The 23,905-nt window shown below is 35.8% G+C and overlaps 1 protein-coding gene across 1 annotated transcript in view; it reads left to right on the forward strand.

The window, feature by feature from the left end:
* Positions 1–23,905, forward strand: part of OLA1 (Obg like ATPase 1) — a 92,716-nt gene that overhangs the window by 3,248 nt on the left and 65,563 nt on the right. The window contains exons 2-3 of the mRNA XM_015815900.1: positions 1,808–1,951; positions 4,013–4,140. Coding sequence (XP_015671386.1) covers positions 1,808–1,951; positions 4,013–4,140 — 272 coding nt within the window. The remainder of the gene's footprint in view (positions 1–1,807; positions 1,952–4,012; positions 4,141–23,905) is intronic.

Consider the following 23,905-nt stretch of genomic DNA (forward strand, 5'->3'; position numbering starts at 1 on the left):
TGAATTACCTATAAAGTAATAAAGGCAGGATAAAAATCTAATAAATAAAAAAGGTTGAGAAGGAGAAGTAAGTGCAGCACATTCAGACTTGGAAGATTCTGATTTTTATACTTTTATAAAAGTAGTTTTAGCCTTTTCTGTGGAGTTTTATTTTCTGGCCTGGTCTATTTAGTAGGGCTGATGAACTGGGAGACTCCTTTAAGTTCTTCCTTAAGTAAGGAAGATGGCTGGGTCACTTTGAGCATAAACCGTGGTGGCACAATGTTTAGAATGCTTATCGCAGGCTAATTCTGCCAGCAGTTTTAACTCTCACTGGCTCAAGATTGACTCAGCCTTCCATCCTTCTGAGGTCAGTAAAATGAGGACCCAGATTGTTGGGGACAATAGGCTGATTCTGTAAACCGCTTAGGGCTGTAAAGCACCGTGAAGCAGTATATAAGTCTAAGTGCTATAAACAAAGCCACCTTCTTTCAGGCCAAGGAAGCACTATGAATGCTGCTTTAAGTTGTACTATATAAATAAAAAATAAATATTTATCTTACACTTTATTTTATTCTTTCATAAAGTTGGAAGTTATGATTTGTTGTTTTGCTTCTGATTGTTTTGGAGAGACATGTCAGATCCAAGGTTGGATAATAACACGTTGTCCATACTTTGTTAAGCTGTTCTTACTAGTAGGAGGAACAAAATAGGAGTGGTTGAATTGGGTATAGTAGAATAGTGATTCATTTGTGTTAACCCAGAATTCTCAGAAACTCTGCCTTGTTATGATTTATTTATTTATTGCTTATATCTATATCCCATTTTTGTCAAAGTGTATGTAATATACTACATGTGGGGAATATAGAGTTGAATGACAGTGACTGACTGAAAATCACTCTATAAACTGTACAGACTTAGGTATCAGTTTTCCCATCCTGGCCCAGCACTTTCACCACTACACTCTGAACTTTCAGCATACCTTTCTAATTATTTTTTATTTCAAAAATAATTGCTTTAGCCTCAATGCTGGTTTTCTAAAAAAAAAAAAATCCCACAACAACTTCATGGTCAATATTACTGATGGCCAGATGCTGCAAAATAAAATGGGAATGTGAGATAACTTCTAGGCTCATCTATAGCATTTGAATGGCATCTGATGTGTCACTATCAAAAAAAATTTTTAGAGCTAATTTGCCATGGCTGTTCCGATGTGATGAATAAAATCTGACTATTTTGTACATAGCTGTTTGAAGACTGGATTTAATCATAAATATTTCTTCTACCAAATGTGAAATTTGAAGCATGCATTCAAACATGTATCTTGAAAATGGGATTTATGCTAATTTTTTTAGGGAGCTGCTAAGAGATCTGTCAGAAACTAGAAATATATTACAGTGGTTCAAACAAATTAGAAAAGGTTTTTTGTAGAAATATGGAAATCCTTTTTTTAAAGTTCTCATCATTCTGTGCAAAAGAAATGCAAAATCCTGACACTTAAAAAAGATGTTTGTGGTGTTCAGTACTCAGTAATAATCAGTCCTGTGTAATACTGTGGATTTTGAAGACATGAAAGTGCTTTGGATCACATGAAAACATAAACATTATCCACATCCTCTACTTCTTAAGGCAGCCATGTCACTTCCTGGGATCATACAGTCGGTTTACGGAGTCAGGACAGATACTACTGTATGTTTGAGACTCAGCATCCTTCAAATCCCTTTCTGACTGATCTTGAATAACTGCACAGCCATAGTGGTGATATGTCCTTCATATGTCATTTAATGTGTGACCAGTGTCAAATATGGCAACACTTTTTCTTTTAAAGGAAATCTACGTTTTTCAATGTATTAACCAAGAGCCAAGCTGCAGCAGAAAACTTTCCTTTCTGCACTATTGATCCAAATGAGAGCCGAGTACCTGTGCCAGATGATCGATATGAATTTCTCTGCCAGTACCATAAGCCTCCAAGGTAAATATGTGAAGTATGTTTGTTTCTGGTTAAAAACCTACCTTTCTCAGTATTGCTATTTAATAGGTTTAAATTCTGCAACTTTATATTGGGAACGTTAAAGGTTTTATAATGGTGTCTTTATTATCTAAGATATTTTAAAACATGGATTATTTTTCAAGAGTAATATATTTGAGAAACTCTTATACCCATACATAGATATAAATTTGTGTGTGAGTAAATGACTCACTGATAACGGTTAATGAAAAATGTTCTGTTAAGAAGTAAGGCAAATTTCGAAACTAATTTTATCTTTTGAGGGCGTGAGAAAACCCCTGAGGGTTTTCTTTTCTCTTTTGCTTCAGTTGAAAATTGCTAATTTTCCTATGCATTATTATTCTTTATTGAAATTGTAAACAAATAATTGCATTTTTAAAGCAATTACTCAATTAAAGGGTTTGTTTATAATTAATGCTGATTTAAAACATAAGGACAGTTTAGCAAGGAACAGAGAGCAGGAGAACCATACCTGATTAGACTCAACTATTGTAAAATCACATCAACATCGCATCTGTTTTTTCTCCACCCTATTCTGCTTTTTATACACATATACATACACAAACACATACACGTACACACACACACACATTCATGCACAGACATATATATACATATATACATCCACGCAACACATACATGCATTTATAAAAAATTATATGCCCTCCATCTTGTCCAGAGATGACTCTAGGTGGCTTACAAATATTGCATCATTGGCATGCATGAGATTCTATGTAATACCACAAACTTTATGCTCAGTTTCTGTCTCCCCTCTAAATTATAACAATCTTATAGTTGTGGGAAATTCATGCTATAACCTGAAAGGTAATTTTTGTAAAATGTTGTACTTTCGGTATATGATTCCAGAAAAATTGTCTCGAACGTATAACGATATATGAACAACATGAAGGGTCATTTTATAGTGCCTGGTGAATTTGTAAAAAAGCCAGAAATTTCTGTGTTCAGATACATATTGTACAAGATACGAGAATTTTAAATATCAGCATTCAACTGGAATCAGAACTTTTCTTGCTCGCATTTATGAATAGCCGGTTAGAAAAGAGCTATGGAATATTATTTTATATATGATTATTGCTGTGAGACTATTATACGCACAAGTGAAAAGGCTCTGAAATATCTACAATAGAGAAGAAGATGACAGAAATAACAGAGATGGTAAAATTAACTTGTTTGATCAATAGCTTCATAAATCAGTAACTGGAAACCCCTTGTGGACTTTTTGTTGAAAAAAGAGAAAAATGAACTTGTGATTTATAGGTTTGAAGATTAGAAAACATAGTTTATATAAAGAGGAAATTAAGATGAAACCTTAGAGAGGATAAAATAAAATTTCATTTGTAACTACTATCAAAAAGATAGAAAGCTGCTTCTTTCTAATCTTTTCTATTTCTTTTCATATTTTCTATCTTACTTATTCACTATTCTTTCTTATTTTTTTTGTCTGTTTGTTAATACTTGTATATTTTTGAGTTAAAATTTTTTTCAATAAAAATTATATTAAAAACCGTTGTAGGAAGGACACACTGCTTGATTTAGAAACATTGGGTATAACAATGATTTCAAATGGTATATATGTTTTGTTTCTTTACTGTCTTCTTAATTTATTGCTCAGCATATTTACACTGTAGATAAGTACACCTTGGAGGTATCTTTTTCAAGTAGTGAGCACCATCAGTGTGAGTTCACTACTGCTAAAAATAATATATATATATTTTGGGGGATAATCTATTTATGAATATTTTATATGCTTTTCATCAGGTAAGAGAGAAAACCTAATGATGATATCAGTAGGCCATCCTCTGAAATTTGGTTTTTTTAAAGTTTTTTTTAAAAAAATACTGAGGATAGTTGGTACCATGTAACAGTTTGATGCTGCAAAGTCGATGGATGCTTTATAGGCAACTACTACTTTATATTCTTCTGTGTATATTGTAGATAATTTCTAGTTTATAGTAACATGGCCATATATTGTTAATGACTAATATTTTAAATGTTTCCCTTTAGCAAAATTCCAGCCTTTCTGAATGTGGTGGATATTGCTGGACTTGTGAAAGGAGCCCATGCTGGACAGGGACTAGGAAATGCCTTTTTGTCGCATATTAGCGCTTGTGATGGAATCTTTCATCTACTTCGTAAGCAATTTAAGGTTTTAATTACTGTATTGTGTACATTCTTATTATTCCTTTCTGTTACTAGATAAAATCCTTTGTAATTTATTATATAATACTTCAGTAGATGCGTGTTTTCAGACTGAAACTTGTTAAGAAGATCCCTATTCCCATTCATAATTTATCTGAGGCGGTGTGTCATATTTAAAATTACATTGATAAACTTCTCTGTATGCGCTGGGGGTCCTTTGCTCCCATTGTCACAATGTCTCTCAATTTTGTTCCAGAGTAGATTAATTGAAGAGAAAGTTAGAGTATTTCCATTTGTGATAGATGAGCCCCATCCACCAGTTGTTTCCACACTGTTGGCATACTACAGAATAACAGAAGTTGGAAGAGATCTTGGAGGTCGTCTACTCCAACCCCCCTTGTGGGGAACCTACTTCAGATTTAGTTTTGATTGGTCCTGCTTCAGAAAGCAAGCTTGAGGAAAAACATTAATTAGTAAACAATTCAATCAGAACAGAGCTGGAAGACCTTGGAGGTCTTCTAGTCCAACCCTGTGCTCAAGCAGGATACCCTACACCATTTCAGACAAGTGACTGTCCAGCCAACCTCCAGTGATGAAGCACCCACAACTTCTGACGGAAAGCTGTTCCACTAGTTAATTGTCTTCACTGAGAATAGAATAGAATAGAATAGAATAGAATAGAATAGAATAGAATAGAATAATAATTTTATTGTCATTTTGAATGTACACTTAACGGCATACATTAAAATGAAATTTTGTTGCATTCAGTTCTCAAAGGGTCACCACCTCCGATATACACTACATAAATATGACATACATACATAAATAAATAAATAAATAAATATAGAATTGTGCATATACCCACATATATTATATGACACAGAAAAACAACAGTCTAGTTTGGGTTATGTATAGATGTGCATGGCGAGAAAAAACGAATCTTGCGAGTTTACCAGACGGATGGCATAGGGAACAAAGCTATTACAGAATTGGGTAGTCCTGCTAGAAATACTTCGAAACCTCCTCCTAGAGGGGAGCGACAGAAACAGACCGTAAAGTGGGTGTGTGGGGTTTCTAACAATGCTTTGAACTCTAAGCACATAGCGCTTATAAGCAGGAAGCGAGCTTCCTATGATCTTCTCGGCTTACCAATCTCTGTATGGACTTTCTATCTGAGGCACTGCTGCCACCAAACCAGACAGTGACGCAGTTTATTAAAATGCTTTCAATCGTGCCTCTGTAAAAAGTGGCCAGGACAGAAGGAGAAAGATCCGACGCAGGAAATGCAGACACTGGTTTGCATGCTTCACTAAGGATGACGTGTGGAGAGACCAATTCAGATTGTTAGTTATCTGCACCCCCAGATACTTAATACTGTTGACCACCTGTATGGCTGCATCCTTGATACTGAGTGGAGTATGACTATGCCAGCTCTTTCTAAAATCTAAAATGATCTCCTTTGTTTTATCAACATTGAAAACCAGGTTACTTTTATTGCACCAGGCCACCAGAGCCTTCACCTCTTCCCTATAAGCATCTTCATTGTCATCCTGGGTAAGATCCACCACTGCCGTGTTGTCTTCATACTTCACAATATGATTCGTAGCAGATTTGGCACAGCAGTCGTGGGTCATCAAGGTGAACAGTAGCTGACTCAGGACACAGCCCTGTGGGGAACCCGTACTCAAGGAGATGGAGTTGGAAACTTTCTTTGCAACTCGCACAACCTGGGGCCTATGAATAAGGAAGTTTCTCCTTAATTCCAGGTTGCTTCTCTCCTTGATTAGTTTCCATCCATTGCTTCTTGTCTTGTTTTCAGGTGCTTTGGAAAATAACTTGAGCCTCCTCTTCTTTGTGACAATGATTTTATTTTCTTCAGGGCAGCTGAAGGGGCAACATTAGCACTCTTCTTTATATTGCATTTATATTTGTACTTTGTTTTTTATTTTAATTTAAAAGACATATAGGTTAAAGAAAAGAATGCAGACTTTTATTCTAATCAGAATAAAGTAGTTTTGTTTCTTTTGTTTCTCTAACCTGAATCAAAGATACATTTAGACTTTTATAGCTTTTCTTAATCTTTCAAGAAACTTCAACAATTATGTATATTGTATCAAACAATAATTTTCGAACATTTTGGTTTCAGAGAACTCCTTTACTCTACAGGTAGTCCTTGACTTACAACCATTTGTTTAGTGACCCTTTGAAGTTACAGCGGTACTGAAAAAAGTGACTTATAACTGTTTTTCCACGCTTACAGCCATTGCAACACCCCCATGGTCACATGATCAAAATTAGGACGCTTGGCAGCTGGCATGTATTTATGACTGTTGCAATGTCCCTGGCGTCATGTGATACCTTTTGCGACTTTCTGAAAAGCAAAGTCAATGGGGAAGCCCAATTCACTTAACAGCCGTGTAACTAGTTTTAACAACTGCTGTGATTCACTTAACAGTTGTGGCAAGGAAGGTCGTAAAATGGAGCAAAATTCACTTAGCAAGTGCCTCACTTAGCAATGGAAATTTTGGGCTTAATTGTGATTGTAAGTGGAGGGCTATCTGCACATTCCTAAAAACGATTGAGGGAGGACCCCAAAGGGCTTTGGTTTGTGCGAATTATATCAATTTATATTTACTATATTAGAAATGTGAGTACTTCTAAAATATTTATTTGACTTTGCAGACCCCCTGAAAGGGTCAATGGCTGTTTTTTCCCCTCTTTGAAACATGAAAAATACCTATGTTATGGATTGGCTCATCTTTTAAGGTATTTGCCGGCATTTTTTCCAGAAGGCATTTGATTTACTCAGAATGATTTTTGGTACAATTTTTAATTTAGCATAATAGCATATGGAACACTAGGGTCAGCTGTCATTCTGTATCTTATTCAGTTATTAATTATTATTATTATTATTATTATTATTATTACATTATTACATTATTACATTATTACATTATTACATTATAGTATGAATGCAGTCCTCAACTTACAACCATAATTGAATCTGCGGTTTCAGTTGTAAATTGTGATGGTGGTAAAGTGAGTCATCACATGACCAGGCCCAATTTTATGGCTTTTTTGTGGTGGTGGTTGTTAAGCAAATGTCACCATCATTAAGTGAACAGATTTGTTCGCTATTGGATGTTTCTTTTGGCAGACATGGGCAGTAAATGCCAGTTTCTTAAAAACAGTGAAAATTGCAGTCACATGTCCACAGAACACTACAATCAGCTGTAAATGTGTGCTAGCCCAAAATGTGGTCATGCCTGCAAGGTGTGTGTGGGGGAGTCAGAACTTCAAATCTGGGTGCTAAGTGCTATAACATTGAACAATCTCTAAGCGACCGGTCATAAGTTAAGCACTACCTCCACTGCTTTTGTAAAAAACATTCAAAATAGCTCATGTTTTGGGTCCATGCAATATTAGCAAATATGTAATATATTTTTTCATGATTGCGGTCCCCAATCTTATTTAAGGCCATTGAGATAATTTTATTTTTTAAAACTTGCAATACAGTACACATTGCAGTTTTCAAAAGCCATTTAATAAGACTTGGATACTGTAATTGCCATATCTCCCACCTGCCTCTTGGCAAGTTCTCTTCCCATGTTACATTCTTGTGATCTCAAAAAAAAAAAAAGTAGAAATCATCCCTGCTGATAGATATTGCTGGAAACTGCTTGCAGGAGGGAGAGATATGTGATGATGCTTGTGTCGCTACACTTCATTGCACCAGCATTTGAGTGAACAAAGCCAGAGCCACCTCTCCTTCCCTCAGCATGTGCAGTTTTCCTTTGTGCAGCTGTACTTAGGCTTTGACACCTTTATTGCATTTGAACTCACTCCAGAAATTTGGAGTTTAGATGTCAACATTTGCTTGGAGATGAATTTAAGATGTACCAGCATGTAGGAGTTTCAAGCTGGCGGTGTGCTATAGAATCCAAGCTGGCGTCTTATGGTCTTTCAGCTGGGTTCCTTCTTATCCTGGGATATGAAAAGGCCAGACACTTACTTTTTCAAAGGATAGATGATGTGGAGTAGCAGCTGAAGGTTAGCAGGATACAAATAACAGTAGAACTTGAATTTGAACACGATTTGGGTACTGCCAAATATTTCATACCTCTTGCTTGCCCCATGCCGAGGAATTACTTTCTTTGGGCATGGCATAAATGTTACTATCACTATCTGATTTGAGGAAGAAGAGCGTGCCAAGAGGTTAATTTGGGCATATCCTGAGGTAATATGCAAGTACAATAATTTGTAATTTGTACTTGCATGTTTGCGAGACAAGGATCCAGTTTGGAACTACTGTTGCTAAGACAGTTTTGTGGAAAGTAATGTTGTTATTTGAGATCAGGAAAAGGGGGATTGATCAAAACTTTTTAAGGATCAGTGAATTAGGATAATATTTGCAGCCAAAAGAAAGCTGGATGTTTTAATGCAGGATATATAACAGCTGGTAATGTAAAAGCTTTGTTACCTACAAAAGATTTTTTTGTTGCAAAATGAAAAATAGAGCACTATTAAGTATTAGAACTATTGTAGTTTCAAGTTTGTTTCTCTTTCAGTGAATTGTAAGAGGTTATAACCAGGTAGGTTTTAACATTGGAACATCTGTTTTAACATTGGAAAAACTCTTACTGTTCTGAGATAGGCACATGGCTGGCATAGCATGTTTTCAAAGGGTTTAAATTACCAGAGCATGAGCCATACAGCAAATGTGCTTGTTATATTTTCTCAGCTGTCAGAGTTGAGAGATTCTGAAATAACTTAGAAGAGGAATGAAAAAGTTCTGGCCCAGTGAAGGCAACAACAATTGTGAGAATAATAAAGAATTCTTTCCTTTTTCCTCCTATCTATTTTTCCTCCTATCTGAATTGTCATCTCTACCACTCCACCGCTGATTCAGGATTGGCATAGAGCCATTCTGTGAGATAGGAGATGACTGTTGACTGTTTTTTTTCCTCCTTTCCCATTTTCCCATTCTTCTTTCTGTTAGAAACAGTTGGAAGCCTGTTATAGGACTGTGGTAGCAAACTATTTTAAACAACTTTAGGTGTGGAAAATAAAAAGTAAGGTATGAGTAATAGCAATGGTGTGGAATATTTTGGAGATAGAAATGGTGACCAGAACTTGAAATATCTTCTATGTGTGCATGGAATTTAGATTAAGAAATATTGAGCATTGAGTACCAGGAGCCATAGTGGTGCAGTGGTAAAAGCGCAGTATTGCAGGCTAATTCTGACCACAGCCTGGAGTTCAATCCGGACAGTGCTCAAGGTTGATTCAGGCTTCCATCTTTCTCAAGTCAGTAAAATGAGAACCCAAATTGTTTCAAAGAATGCTGACATGGTAACCACCCAGAGAATGCTGTAAAACGCTATGGGGTGGTATAGAAGCCTAAATGCTATTGCTATTGCTACCTCTGTACTTATAAAATAGAAAAATCAGAAAAGATCCGTATTGGAATGGTCTTTTAGCAATTTATAGATTTAACAAAACTTAGGAATCTGACACAGTTGGCTAGAAATAAGGGAGTTTGTCAACAGAGCAAAAGGATAATTTTTGTCACTATTTCAAATGTTAGATCAATATTTTTAAATAAGCTGCACCAAAATACTAAAGGAATAAAATATGTTTTCCTAGGAAGAATTACTATTCCATGAATGATTTTTTTGAATTGGATTTTCAAATTTAACATTCTTAAAGTGGAAGTCAGGGTAGATAGCTAAACCATAGCAGTTGGATGCATTTTGAAAAATCAGTAGATGTTTTGACTGTGCTTTCTGTGCATGATCATATGAATCTAATGGCATCTTTTGAAAAATTTTTTTTTTACTTTTTTGTAAATAAGATTTGGTCCCTAGTAGTAGTTGTGCATTGACAGAAAAGAACTGATCTTGGAAAAACGGAAGTGACCATAATAGGATCCCCCACATTTTTTTAAACAATGTCTTTTTTTGTAATTTATCTGTTTGTTGACATCATTAATGTGTGTTTTGTTATCTTTGCTTTTACCTTTAGTTTTAGTAATTATGGTTACAGGCTTTCTGTTCTGATAGATATTGAATATTGAGTACTATATTATTATTATTTTAAAAATAGTTTGGTATGTGTACATTGATTTTTTTACTTCAATAATCAGAAAACTATTTCAGTTTTTTAAAAATATAAAATACTTAAATGTAGGTTAGCTTACTAATAACTGAAAATAATTTTAATGCAGAAAACCTTTCTATTTAAAATATATACAGGAATACAGTAATTTTCTAAATTTTAATTTTAAAGGGATATTACATAAAGCAAATTCTGCAACTTAGAAATCTCGGCAAGATGAAATGGGGAGCCAGTGCAGAACTTTTATTGTTGATTTTAAATGAACAGCATCCATGGAAATCAAGGCAGTGAACACACCTGATACTTCCTTTCTCTATTTTTCCACAATAACAACCCTGTGAAGTGAGTTGGGCTTGAGAGAGAGTGACTGGTTCAGAGTCGCTCAGCCATTTTTCATGCCTAAGAACTCAAAGTCTCCTGGTTTCCAGCCTTGTGGGACCCATACCTTAGAAAGGTAATTCCATTACAAGTAGTCCTTAACTCATGATGCAACTGAGCCCAGACTTTCCATTACTAAGCAACGCAGTTGGTTAAGTGATTTTTTGCTCCATTTTACGATCTCTTTTTGCCATAGCTGTTAAGTGAATCATGGCAGTTGTTAAGTGAATCATGTGGTCATTAAGCAAATCTGGCTTCCCCTGTTGACTTTAGTGGTTGGAAGCTGCTGGGAAGATTTACAAATGGTGATCACATGATCCCAGGACAGTGCAGCTACATAAATACGTGCCCAAGTGCCCAAATTTCAATCACACAAATGTGGGGACGCTGCAACAGTCATAAGTGTGAAAACTGGTCATGAGATCACTTTTTTCTGCGCCGTTGTAACTTTGAACAGTCACTAAACGAATGGTTGTAAGTCAAGGATCACCTGTACTTGGAATTGCACAGGTGCTAATTCTTAGTTAGGAGAGATGCAAAGACACTATATTGATTGGTTATGTGCTATCAAGCCAGTCAGCTCTCACTGACTATATAGATAAAACTGTCTGCAGGTTGAAGGACACTATATTAGTGATTTCATAAGGTCTGAGATTCTTTTTTCAGCTAATATTTGTCAACAGAAAATTTGCAATGGGCTTTGATTTTGGCTCAGCTCCATCTAGTGCATCAATTGCAACTTTTTTTGGGGGGGGACAGCAGCCCTTATTCTCTGTTATTCACATCTAGGCAGTGATGGTCTGAACCAGTTTGCAAGCGCTGATTGATACATTTTCTGGAATTTTGTGAACTGGTTGACAACAGAGGTAAGCCTTGATATCTATCCTGAGAATCGGATGTTCTGCAGATGTTGTGTGACAGTAGCAAATCGGGTGTTCTGCAGGTGTTCTGTGATAGTAGCAAAGCTGGTTCTTAAACATTTAGCAGCACACCACTGTGCCCAAGTCACTTAATGATTGGACTGTTGCATTGTACTCTACAGAGGGCTGGCCATGAAGAATATTCTAGAAGCTACAACTGCTCCAGAATTTGGCTTGGTTAGTGATGGTTGTACCTAGAACCCATATCATATCTTAACTTTAAAAGCTACGCTGGCTGCCATTTGGCTAACAGGTGCAATTCAAGGTGCTGATTGTCACATTTAAAGCCTTGCATGGTTCAGGGCCTGGATATCTTCTGCAGGACTGTCTTCTTTGTGTAACCTTTGCCTGCCTAATAAGGTCTGTGTCCTCTCAATTAGAGAACTGTAATCTTTAGGTGTAATCACATCTTTTCTGTCGCTGCCAGTGGTGGGATTCAAATATGTGAACAACCGGTTCTCTGTGTGGATGCCACTTCCGGAAGTCCATTCTGGCCCTGGGCAACAAAGAATTAGCTACCGGTTCTGCCGAACTGGTGTGAACCGGCTGAATCCCAACCACTGGTCGCTGCCCTCCCATCCTTCCTAGAGTAGCACTCATCCTGAAGCGTGATTGGTCCTTCTGGCTTTTAGGAAGCTGGTGAAAACGTGGAGGTTCCATCAATGGCTGGAGGGGGGAGGATTGGATTGCTGTAATTTCCTCTTGTTTGGGAAATTGGGTTTCCTTTTATTATTGTTAATGTTTTAGTTGTGACTTCTAGTTCCATGGGAATATTTCTAGTTATTTTTAGGTGACTGTATGATATTAATCGGAATTAATTTATTTTCTCACTCATTCTGTATATATGTGATTTGTAGCAAATATGAAATTTTCCCAAGACTATCACAAAGTTATAAAAAGGGAAAGAAAGTCTGAGAACACTGCTGCCAAACAATAAAGATCCTGCCCCTAAGGTTTTGTCTTTTGGATTATAATATTATCAAATACATGAATTTTGCAAGACTCTAATAAAATTTTTAATATTAGGCAATGGGGAAACTAGAATAGTAGATCAGTACAGATATCTAGAGATGTCTTTGTATGGATTATATTTAATAAAGTACTGATACACTGAAAATTCTTAGCCTGAAAAATCGATTCTGAGATTGAAGAAGTCCCAAGGAAAGGCCTAGAACATTTGGTGGAGTATTGTAATGGGCAGAGTGAATTGGAATAAATCAAACTCTTGCCCATGTAGGCATGCATGTACATGCATTCTCACATATATGCATAAGTGCGTGGACTGATATTTGAGATGAATGTAATGCATATTTCAAAATTTCTTAAAATGTCTGATGGATTTATTTATTTATTTCCCTCACTGGAAATGAAAATACAAACTGTATCCAAAATAGTTGATGTTATTATAACTGACAGTTCATGTCAAAAAAGAAATTGACAGTTAGCAAGGATCTTCCAAGCTATATTTATGGGATGATGTTTCTAAAACGATTAAAAGGCTGCACATTGTACTTACCCACATTTTCTCAATAATAAGATAATATATTTTCTCTTGGGGCAGGGAAAATAATCATATATTTGCTGGGAATAAAATATAACGTTGAAAACTTGAAGGCATGAATATCTGCTCTCTGCATAGAAAACTTGTTGCTAATATCTGAGGGGCTGCTTGCTCAGTGAATTTTAACTATTTTTTGCATTGCCTGAACCAATGCTTGCCCCTTCCTTCCTTCCTTCCTTCCTTCCTTCCTTCCTTCCTTCCTTCCTTCCTTCCTTCCTTCCTTCCTTCCTCCCTCCCTNGAAAACTGGTCATGAGATCACTTTTTTCTGCGCCGTTGTAACTTTGAACAGTCACTAAACGAATGGTTGTAAGTCAAGGATCACCTGTACTTGGAATTGCACAGGTGCTAATTCTTAGTTAGGAGAGATGCAAAGACACTATATTGATTGGTTATGTGCTATCAAGCCAGTCAGCTCTCACTGACTATATAGATAAAACCGTCTGCAGGTTGAAGGACACTATATTAGTGATTTCATAAGGTCTGAGATTCTTTTTTCAGCTAATATTTGTCAACAGAAAATTTGCAATGGGCTTTGATTTTGGCTCAGCTCCATCTAGTGCATCAATTGCAACTTTTTTTGGGGGGGGGGGACAGCAGCCCTTATTCTCTGTTATTCACATCTAGGCAGTGATGGTCTGAACCAGTTTGCAAGCGCTGATTGATACATTTTCTGGAATTTTGTGAACTGGTTGACAACAGAGGTAAGCCTTGATATCTATCCTGAGAATCGGATGTTCTGCAGATGTTGTGTGACAGTAGCAAATCGGGTGTTCTGCAGGTGTTCTGTGATAGTAGCAAAGCTGGTTCTTAAACATTTAGCAGCACACCACTGTGCCCAAGTCACTTATTGATTGGACCGTTGCATTGTACTCTACAGAGGGCTGGCCATGAAGAATATTCTAGAAGCTACAACTGCTCCAGAATTTGGCTTGGTTAGTGATGGTTGTACCCAGAACCCATATCATATCTTAACTTTAAAAGCTACGCTGGCTGCCATTTGGCTAACAGGTGCAATTCAAGGTGCTGATTGTCACATTTAAAGCCTTGCATGGTTCAGGGCCTGGATATCTTCTGCAGGACTGTTTTCTTTGTGTAACCTTATTGTGCCTAATAAGGTCTGTGTCCTCTCATTTAGAGAACTGTAATCTTCAGGTATAATCACATCTTTTCTGTTGCTGCCAGTGGTGGGATTCAAATATGTGAACAACCGGTTCTCTGTGTGGATGCCGCTTCCGGAAGTCCATTCTGGGCCTGGGCAACAAAGAATTAGCTACCGGTTCTGCCGAACTGGTGCGAACCGGCTGAATCCCAACCACCGGTCGCTGCCCTCCTATCCTTCCTAGAGTAGCACTCATCCTGAAGCGTGATTGGCCCGTCTGGCTTTTAGGAAGCTGATGAAAACTTGGTGGTTCCATCAATGGCTGGAGGGGGGAGGATTGGATTGCTGTAATTTCCTCTTGTTTGGGAAATTGAATTTCCTTTTATTATTGTTAATGTTTTAGTTGTGACTTCTAGTTCCATGGGAATATTTCTAGTTATTTTTAGGTGACTGTATGATATTAATCCCAATTATCTACTGGGACATTTTTATTTTCTCACTCATTCTGTATATATGTGATTTGTAGCAAATATGGAATTTTCCCAAGACTATTACACAATGTTATAAAAAGGGAAAGAAAGTCTGAGAACACTGCTGCCAAACAATAAAGATCCTGCCCCTAAGGTTTTGTCTTTTGGATTATAATATTATCAAATACATGTATTTTGCAAGACTCTAATAAAATTTTTAATATTAGGCAACGGGGAAACTAGAATAGTAGATCAGTACTGATATCTAGAGATGACTTTGTATGGATTATATTTAATAAAGTACTAATACACTGAAAATTCTTAGCCTGAAAAATCGATTCTGAGATTGAAGAAGTCCCAAGGAAAGGCCTAGAACATTTGGTGGAGTATTGTAATGGGCAGAGTGAATTGGAATAAATCAAAATCTTGCCCATGTAGGCATGCATGTACATGCATTCTCACATATATGCATAAATGCATGGACTGATATTTGAGATGAATGTAATGCATATTTCAAAATTTCTTAAAATGTCTGATGGATTTATTTATTTATTTTCCTCACTGGAAATGAAAATACAAAGTGTATCCAAAATAGTTGATGTTATTATAGCTGACAGTTCATGTCAAAAAAGAAATTGACAGTTAGCAAGGACTCTTCCAAGCTATATTTATGGGATGATGTTTCTAAAACGATTAAAAGGCTGCACATTGTACTTACCTACATTTTCTCAATAATAAGATAATATATTTTCTCTTGGGGCAGGGAAAGTAATCATATATTTGATGGGAATAAAATATAACGTTGAAAACCTGAAGGCATGAATATCTGCTCTCTGCATAGAAAACTTGTTGCTAATATCTGAGGGGCTACTTGCTCAGTGAATTTTAACTATTTTTTGCATTGCCTGAACCAATGCTTGCCCCTTCCTTCCTTCCTTCCTTCCTTCCTTCCTTCCTTCCTTCCTTCCTTCCTTCCTCCCTCCCTCCCTCCCTCCCTCCCTCCCTCCTCATCTAGATCAGTGGTGGCGAAGCTATGGCACAGGTGCCAGAGGCGGCACTCAGAGCCCTCTCTGTGGGCACGCGCGCCGTCGCCCCAGTCCTAGGCCTTCAGCTGGGTTTTATAAAACCTTTTCACTTTAGGCCTCCGCCGTTACCACCGCAGCCACGCTCACCCAATTGGCCACACCCAGCCAATGGGCCACACCCACCCGGCACTCGATGATGCATAAGTGGGTTTTGGGTTGCAGTTTGGGCACTCAGTCTCTAAAAGGTTCGCCATCACTGATCTAGATCAATGTTTCTCAAAGTGTGGCCCTAGGACCCCTGGGTTCCCCCAAGACTCACTCAGGGATGCACTGAATCAAAATTATTTGCCAGCCGATGTTAAAAAATAATACAGTATTAAAATTCCATCAAACAATTGTGAGAAGCCCCCAGTTTTAATAGGGTAAATACTAATAAATGTAACTCATACAAAAGGGATCCAAAAAGAACTTTTGTTTGTATGAGTTACATTTTTAGGAGTATTTGTGTGTATTTGTATGAGTTACATTTTTAAAAGTGGGAAGAGGGCCTAAGGGAAAAATTTTTTAAGACCCTTTGACTTAGAGATATAATGTTCCTCCCCAATTTCTCTTAATTTTCCTTCCCAGTTCAGCTATTCCCTGTTGCTACCCTATGTCAGATCTGGTTTCTGTCTTTTTTTCCCCTGTTTCTGCTGGAAGGAGAAAGGGGAATATATTTGTGTATTTGCTTGTGCATAGTATGTTTGTTAGTGGGAGAGAATGCAGATAGGGGATCAGTTAGCTTTATAAACGAGATGCTGTATAGGCAACTAGTTTTCAGTAGTTACTAATTCAGTTAATATGGGGGGGAGTGTTGTTTTGGCTCTGCCCTAAATTGGATGGAAGTTTCAGACAAATAATGTAAACACACACACAAGTGTGTCACATGCACCATTTTTGGTTGGTGATATTTTTAGCTGGTTTTAGAAATCCTAGATTATCAAACTGGGAAGCTAGAGACTGCATGGATATTTTTGTCTGCCTGAGTGTTCCTTTTCTTTGTGGGGGGAAATCATTCTCTATTCAGTGTCATCAGTGTCAATTTCAAGAATGTACTTTCTCAGCCTTTTATCTTTAAATTTCTTCACTGAATTCAGCAAAAATACACAATGCTTTTTTTTTTTTTTAACAAGAATCTTATTTGCTTTCTATGTACTTAGTATAGCAGTCCTCTGTGATGTTGATAATCCCGAACAAATGAGATTTGAGATACAAATAACAGAAGCCTGGAAATATCTCCAAATGATCACTTGTCTGCAAGTCACCCATATTGTCACAATCTGGCTTTATATACCAACTACGCAATTTTGATTCCTGATTATTAAAAACAACAACAATATGTCATGGTGAAATTCTATTAAGGAAATATTTGACTGCACATTAGGTAGTTTTTCTGTGAACCAATTTTCAGTGAAATTAGAAACAGGCAAATTACCCTTTTTTGATCTAAATAAATTAAATTTTATGACAGTTTTTTATAAATAGGAAAAAGTAGAAAGTGTACACTAAGAAGGAATATGACTGATTTTTATCTATGGGAATGAAGGTAAGAGTCTTTAAGGTTGCTGGACTCTAATTAGTTTAAAAACCAACATTTTTTTTATATATTGACAAGCCAAAATTAAAGTAAATTATTTTAAGGAGGTATGTTTCAAGTTGTTATTGGTAAAACATTCAAGGCACCTTAACATTTCCTGACTTATTTAGTTAAATTGCCTATGGTCTAATTTCTTGTGTCTGCTCCCTTTTTCTCACACATATTATATATATATATGCATGTGAATACAAATGTTCTTGCCCACAATATTACATTTTTACTTTATTATGCATATTATGAATTCCAACTCCATTAATTCTTTTTTTATTTCAGCATTGAATTGTGACAGATATGTGTTGGTTTCATTTGAAGCAATTTTGCCTTATATTCTAAATCTATCACCTGACTGTTTAGCATTTTTCTGTAGTGGAAGTAGACGATTGAATAAATCATGTTATAAAAACATACCTTTTAAAGGGTTAAAAATCCTTTTTTTAGTGTTTCTTTTTACCAGCCACCTGTTGCCTTAGATGCATAAGTGTATAAATTTGAACAAAGTGCTCATCACTTGTCAGCCTTCAGTGGCAGCATAAAAATTACTTGTGGTGCTTGCTTTGCAAGAAGTTCTTTTGTGTTTGTGACACCAGCTTTGTTTTATACAATTAAAGTATTACACGCTAGAATAATCTAAATTGCAACCACTAAACGTTGATGTAGTTCTTTTTTTCACAGAGCTGAATTTGTTTACTGATTGCATGCCGCTATTGACTACTGCTTTAACATGACAGGTCTCTTGGGAAAATGTTTTTTCCTTCTGGTGGGGAAAGCTTTTCATGCTTATTAAAAAGTTCATTTATTTTATGATTAGTCCTTTATTCCTTAGTTTTTAAAATAGCAAGTTTAGAGCATTTAAAGTACTTTTGAGATTTAACTTAATACGAAGTAATTTATATCTCAAGGGATAATGTTACATAACATAGTTCTCAATTCTAGTATTTAATACTAGCATTGAGTTAGCAACTTAGAGTGGTGGATACCAGTGTGGCAGGTGTAACTCTGTGGAAATGATTGTTGCTTTAGTCAAACTTGGCAAATATATAAGCATTTATCATAAAAATATCACATCACACATAGATTTATCTCCATATATTTTCGTACTGGAATAATAATATAATTGACAGCTGGCCTGTTGCTCCTTCTACCGTAAGTAGACCAGAGTAAGAAATCAATGCCATGTAGTTCAGTATTATTTTTATTGTAAAGCTACAGTAATAGAATCTTGCAAGGCTGAATGTGCTTCACCCTCTTTCCTTTATCTTCATGTGAACTAGGAAAAGCCTTGTGTGAGATGTTTATTCATGGTGCATTCTTGTCTTGGACTCAGTCCCCTTTTATGTGACCGTTGCCTTGGTAGTGATTCTCCCTCCTTTCCCTCAAGGCCCTTCCCTCTTCCCTCAACAGGGCTTGTTTGTCTCTTTTTCCCTTCTCTTTCTGTCTCTCCAGCTTGGAGCATTTCACGAGGACTTTCTAATAAGACCTCCTACTATCCTCTGGGGCAGATGTGCATTCTAATAGATCAACTCTGCTTAATGAGAAGTGACTCTCTTAACCGTGTTTACTTTGCCATAAATATATCTGGAAATAACTGTTGAAAGATATTGCGTAGTAGAGTTATTGCTGCTCTTATTCCAGTTGGGTGATAAAATGTAGGTCTGACATAGATCACCTGGAAGGCAATTTATCACTCAACTCACAAACCAACACCAACACCCTCCCCACTCGGCTTATTCATTTCTATGATACTGTAGGATTCATTTATTTTTATTCTACTTAGTTCTGGTGGAATCTTGGCATACATATAGGCTGTCTTCAAACCAGATACCTAACCATGATTTATTTAACTGTGTTTTACTTTCTGGTTTGTTTGCATGAGACAGAACCATAATTAAATATTCTGGCTTGGTTCACACAACTCATTAGCGTCCCCCCCCAACATATTTGTGACTTGGCATGTTATATAAACATATGTTTGGTTGTCAAAAATTGAATTTTCTGGAATTTTGTACTGATACTCAAGGCTTACCTCTAAAGTTTGTGATTCTTAAGCTACTAAAAGGCACTTGGGTCTAAATATAAATGAAATGTTTTTGAATAAAGTTGATAATCTAGACAAAAATAATCTATCAGAGTTGAAAAAGCAATTGTCTATTATTAATATAGGAATTTTAGATGTGATTTTTAAGGAAGTCCTGTTGCTAATACATTATGACTGCATTTAATTGAATTGGAATCCAAGAGCAAATTTTGGCTTTAGAATTTGGTCTAGTAGAAAACCAATCAGGAATATCGTCATATAAAGAGAAACAAAACATAGTTGTTTTTTTCCTTGCTTTTTGTACAACTTATTCTAGCAGGATATATGCATCAACATGCTTACTTGCTCAAAATAATCCAAAATTATTTTAAATAATTTTTCTTAGTGTTGCATACAAATCCAGCTGGCACATATTTAGAAATTCAAGCTGTTGGAGAAATCTGTCTGTCTGCTAGATTTGAAGATATTTATCACTTAATTATAAACCAGTCTTCCCTGTATACTGTAAACTATGTTAAAGAAAGCAACTTGAATGGCTACTGACTTTATTTTATAATACTGTTATTGTGAATATTGCATTCCCTTCTTTGACAGGCTTCTGTATTTCTATTGCTTGCCTGTTCCTTAACTTGTTTAGATTACAGTCCATAATAAGAACGGAAACGCAGCAAAAGTACATCAAGACATTTAAGAAATCTTCCAATCAAGGTTAGTTCAAAGGGTGTGATAATGGTTAAAAGAATGTCAGGCCTTTCCTTTTAAGTGAATAGGTCTAATGGCACAGTTAAAGCTTAAAAAATGACAGGCATTACTCATTAAATCTGGCTCCCAAACTGCTGCTTACTAAATTAACCCATTAAACTACTTAGGAACTATGAGGGTGGTGCTGGTTGCCAGAAAAAGTAGAATTGGTAGACTACATTTTTATTTTAAAACCTACAGTGGTTTTGAATGTTAATGGAATAGAATTGCTATCTTCAAGCAAATTATTGTTGATTTTTAAAGAAACCTTTTAAAGTATTGCTCTTAGACTTCTCTAAAGCTATTGTTACAGGCGGAAAACTACAGTGTACGAACATTTAGTAAGGTAAATTCAACTGAATTGACCTGACAACCCCTGCAGTGAATTGTTCACTAGAACTCTACAGGATTTCAGTTATTAGAATCTAAAAGGAACAAGATTTTACTACTTGTTTTGATTGTTTTTTAAATGACAACCCGAAACTAGTTGGATGTTTTAGGCATCTGTGAGCACAATTTTCTATATTTTTTTTAATTGTACAATGTCAACTATGATGAAGGAGGTGTCATTTAAAATCGGTGGACGCTACCAAATTTGTTGGAGAAAGGAAAATTACGAGCAATAGAGGCCTGAAGTAGCTAGTGATAGTTTCTGTGTAGCAGGACAACAATATAGTATTATTTCTATAATTATATTTTAACATTTTGGAGAGCCTTTTTTTTATATGCATAGCTTTTTTGGGGAAAAATAGCTTCCAGGATTTGTTTTAAATTGATTCTGATGTTTGTTAAAGCACGTTGTTTTTCCAGGATAACTAGTTGCTCTCCCGGATATGGCAATACCTTCTAAAAAAAGTAAGATCTAGTTAGTTTAAAGCATGTTAATTCCATCTGTTATAAAAGGAAAGGTGATTTTGCTCAATTTTAGGAGATTCAGAGAAAAGATACACCATATTTATTTACTTGAACGCTTTATACTGCTTTGGTAAGACTATATGTGAAATATTGTGTGTAGTTTTAGTCACCACAATACAAAAAAAGATATTGAGATTCTAGAAAGAGTGCAGAGAAGAGCAACAAAGATGATTAGGGAGCTGGAGACTAAAACATATGGTGGATGGTTGCAATAACTGTATATGTCTGATTGAATGAAAATAAGAATTAGGGGTGACATGATAGTAATGTTCCAATATCTTAAGGGGCTGCCACAAAGAAGAGGGAGTCAACCTATTCTCTAAAGCACCTGAAGACAGGACAAAAAACAATGGATGGAAACTAATCAAGGAGTGAAGCAACCTAGAACTAAGGAGAATTTTCCTGACAGTTAGAACAATTAATCAGGGGAATGACTTGCCTCCAGAAGTTTTGAGTGCTCCAACATTGGAGGTTTTAAAGAAGAGATCGGATAGCCATTTGTCTGAAATGCTATAGGGTTTTGTGCTTGAGCAGGAGGTTGGACTAGAAGACCTCCAACGTCCCTTCCAACTCTGTTATTTTGTATTCTATTGTGTATTTCCCACCAGTGTGGAAAGGTAGACAAAAATAAAATTATAAGCATTATTAAAATGTATGCAATACCTATCTTCCAAATCTAAGGCTTTCAACTCCAGATGAATCCAATCTTGGTAAATATTTCTCCCCTTTATGATTGTATATGATATGTGTACACATGTGCACATTTGTGTTTGTGTGCGAGTGATTAATCGCTTTTAAAACAGCAACAAAAAATCCTTGGATGATTAAAAAAAGGGGACAGTTGCACAGAGACCAAAGGGAAAAACAGTGTGTGTGTGTTTGATATACTGCAATAAATTTGGACCTTTGTTACCAAAGTTTGTTTCTGTTTGGCAGAGATTTGCTTCCTTGTAGTCAGTCTCAACTTCAACAACTCTTCTTATGATCTTAAAGAGTACAGTGCTCTTTCTTCAGTCCTTCAGGAAACCATATTTCACCTTTTATGTCTCTCAGAGTATTTCTGGCTGATAATCTGTTAGGATTTTGCTTTTATTTCTCCTATGCAAAGTTGTTTCCTCTTTTTTGGTTCATGTTTCTTCTTTGCTGGAGCAGGTAAAAATTCATTCTGTTTCATTAGTTGGAGGTCACTGCTCTAGTCCTTGGATGTTTTTGTAAGCACCATCAAACCCTTCCACTTGCTGCAAATATACGCCAGATTGTTTTCAAGTGGGAACACAAACATGACAGCCATTCTAAGCCATCGCTGCAGAACTATTATTAATTTTATTAATCTTCATTTCAGTAGGAAAGCATTCTCTTTTTTCATGCTCTGATGTTAGCCAAGAGCAAACTGCCCACTTCAGGAGAAGTTCTTTAGGGACCTGAATTCTCCTATCAAACTTTTCTTAGCAGTCCATTTTTGTTCCCCAATTACAGAGTTTTCAATTCCTGAATATAGCACTTTTTAATTTATTTGAAATATACGCTGTTATTTTAAAAGGCTCAAGGCAGTTTTCTATATTTCAAAACAAATACATTCAAAATTGGCAAATTACAAGAAGCGGGAGAATACTGGAAGGTTCAAGACATCCATTAAAACATCCATGAATAAAAGGTTAAAACTCAAATACAGTCATTTTTAAGACTTCTGTAGTTAATAGTTAATAGTTCTGGGAATTTTCATTCTAGGGTATGGCCTATAAGATCTACACATAATTGTTATTATGACTGTTGTTTAATCTGGAAAAAATAAAATTTTGAACAAAAATAAACTTTTAACAAAAAAGGCTCCTTTCCAAGTTTATTTGTTTCTAAAATTGAATGTTTTTACTACAGGAGTTACTATGTCATCCTCATGTCCCTTTGCAGGCTGAAAAAAGTATAGATCATGGCATTAAAAAAAAACAACCAGCTCCTGGGTCCCTTCAAATTTGCTTCAGATTTGGGAATTCTTAGAATAGATTCATCGGGTTGAAGGGTAGGAGAAGGATCCTGTAGTTCAAGTGAAGAGAAGCCTGCTTATACTGCTGGCTATAAGTCTTAGATTTTAGCATTTTTAAAGAAAGGAGTTAAATCTGGTTAGAAGTAGAGTTCAGAATATGCATGCCAAATCTTACAAAATTTATTAAATGTTAATCCGATGTTAGTTCTAATATTAAGGCTTTTAAAATTCTGATACCTTATAATAATTACTAATAATAATAATTACTAATAATTACTGGTAATTCAAAAGTGGATTACAGTAATTGAGGGGAAAATGCTTTTTTATATTTAAAATACCTCAGGAGCTTTAGATTACGCCATTGCTTTCAAATATTACTGGCATTTATATTTAACTCAAGAGTTGAAATGAGGGTTCCTTGGTGCTCTCTGAGTTTGGTGTTTTCTTCCAGATGTTTCTTTACCCAAACTAGGTAACATCATCAGCGGCATCATCTGCACTGATGTTATTATCTAGTTTGGATAATGAAATGTTTACAAGAAAACAACCAAGCTCAGAGAATACCAAAGAATCCTCATTTATATTTAAATTCTTCTATATTCTTAGAACGGACACTGATTGCAGTTTTCAGATATAATCCATTTTATTAAAAATACCATTTTTCGTTATTTTATTTTATTTATTTATTTATTTATTTATTTATTTATTTATTTATTTATAATTTAATTTATACCCCGCCCTTCTCCTCATGGGACTCAGGGCGGCTAACAGCCTCATAAAAACTACAATACAAATACAATAATTAAAAGCCGAATTAAAAAGAAATATTTAAACAGGCCGATCAATTAAAATTATCCTTAAAAATCCCCTGAAACTTTA

The sequence above is a fragment of the Protobothrops mucrosquamatus genome, unplaced genomic scaffold (genome assembly GCF_001527695.2).
Source record: "Protobothrops mucrosquamatus isolate PMUCROS unplaced genomic scaffold, P.Mucros_1.0 scaffold383, whole genome shotgun sequence".
NCBI classification, from domain to species: Eukaryota; Metazoa; Chordata; class Lepidosauria; order Squamata; family Viperidae; genus Protobothrops; species Protobothrops mucrosquamatus.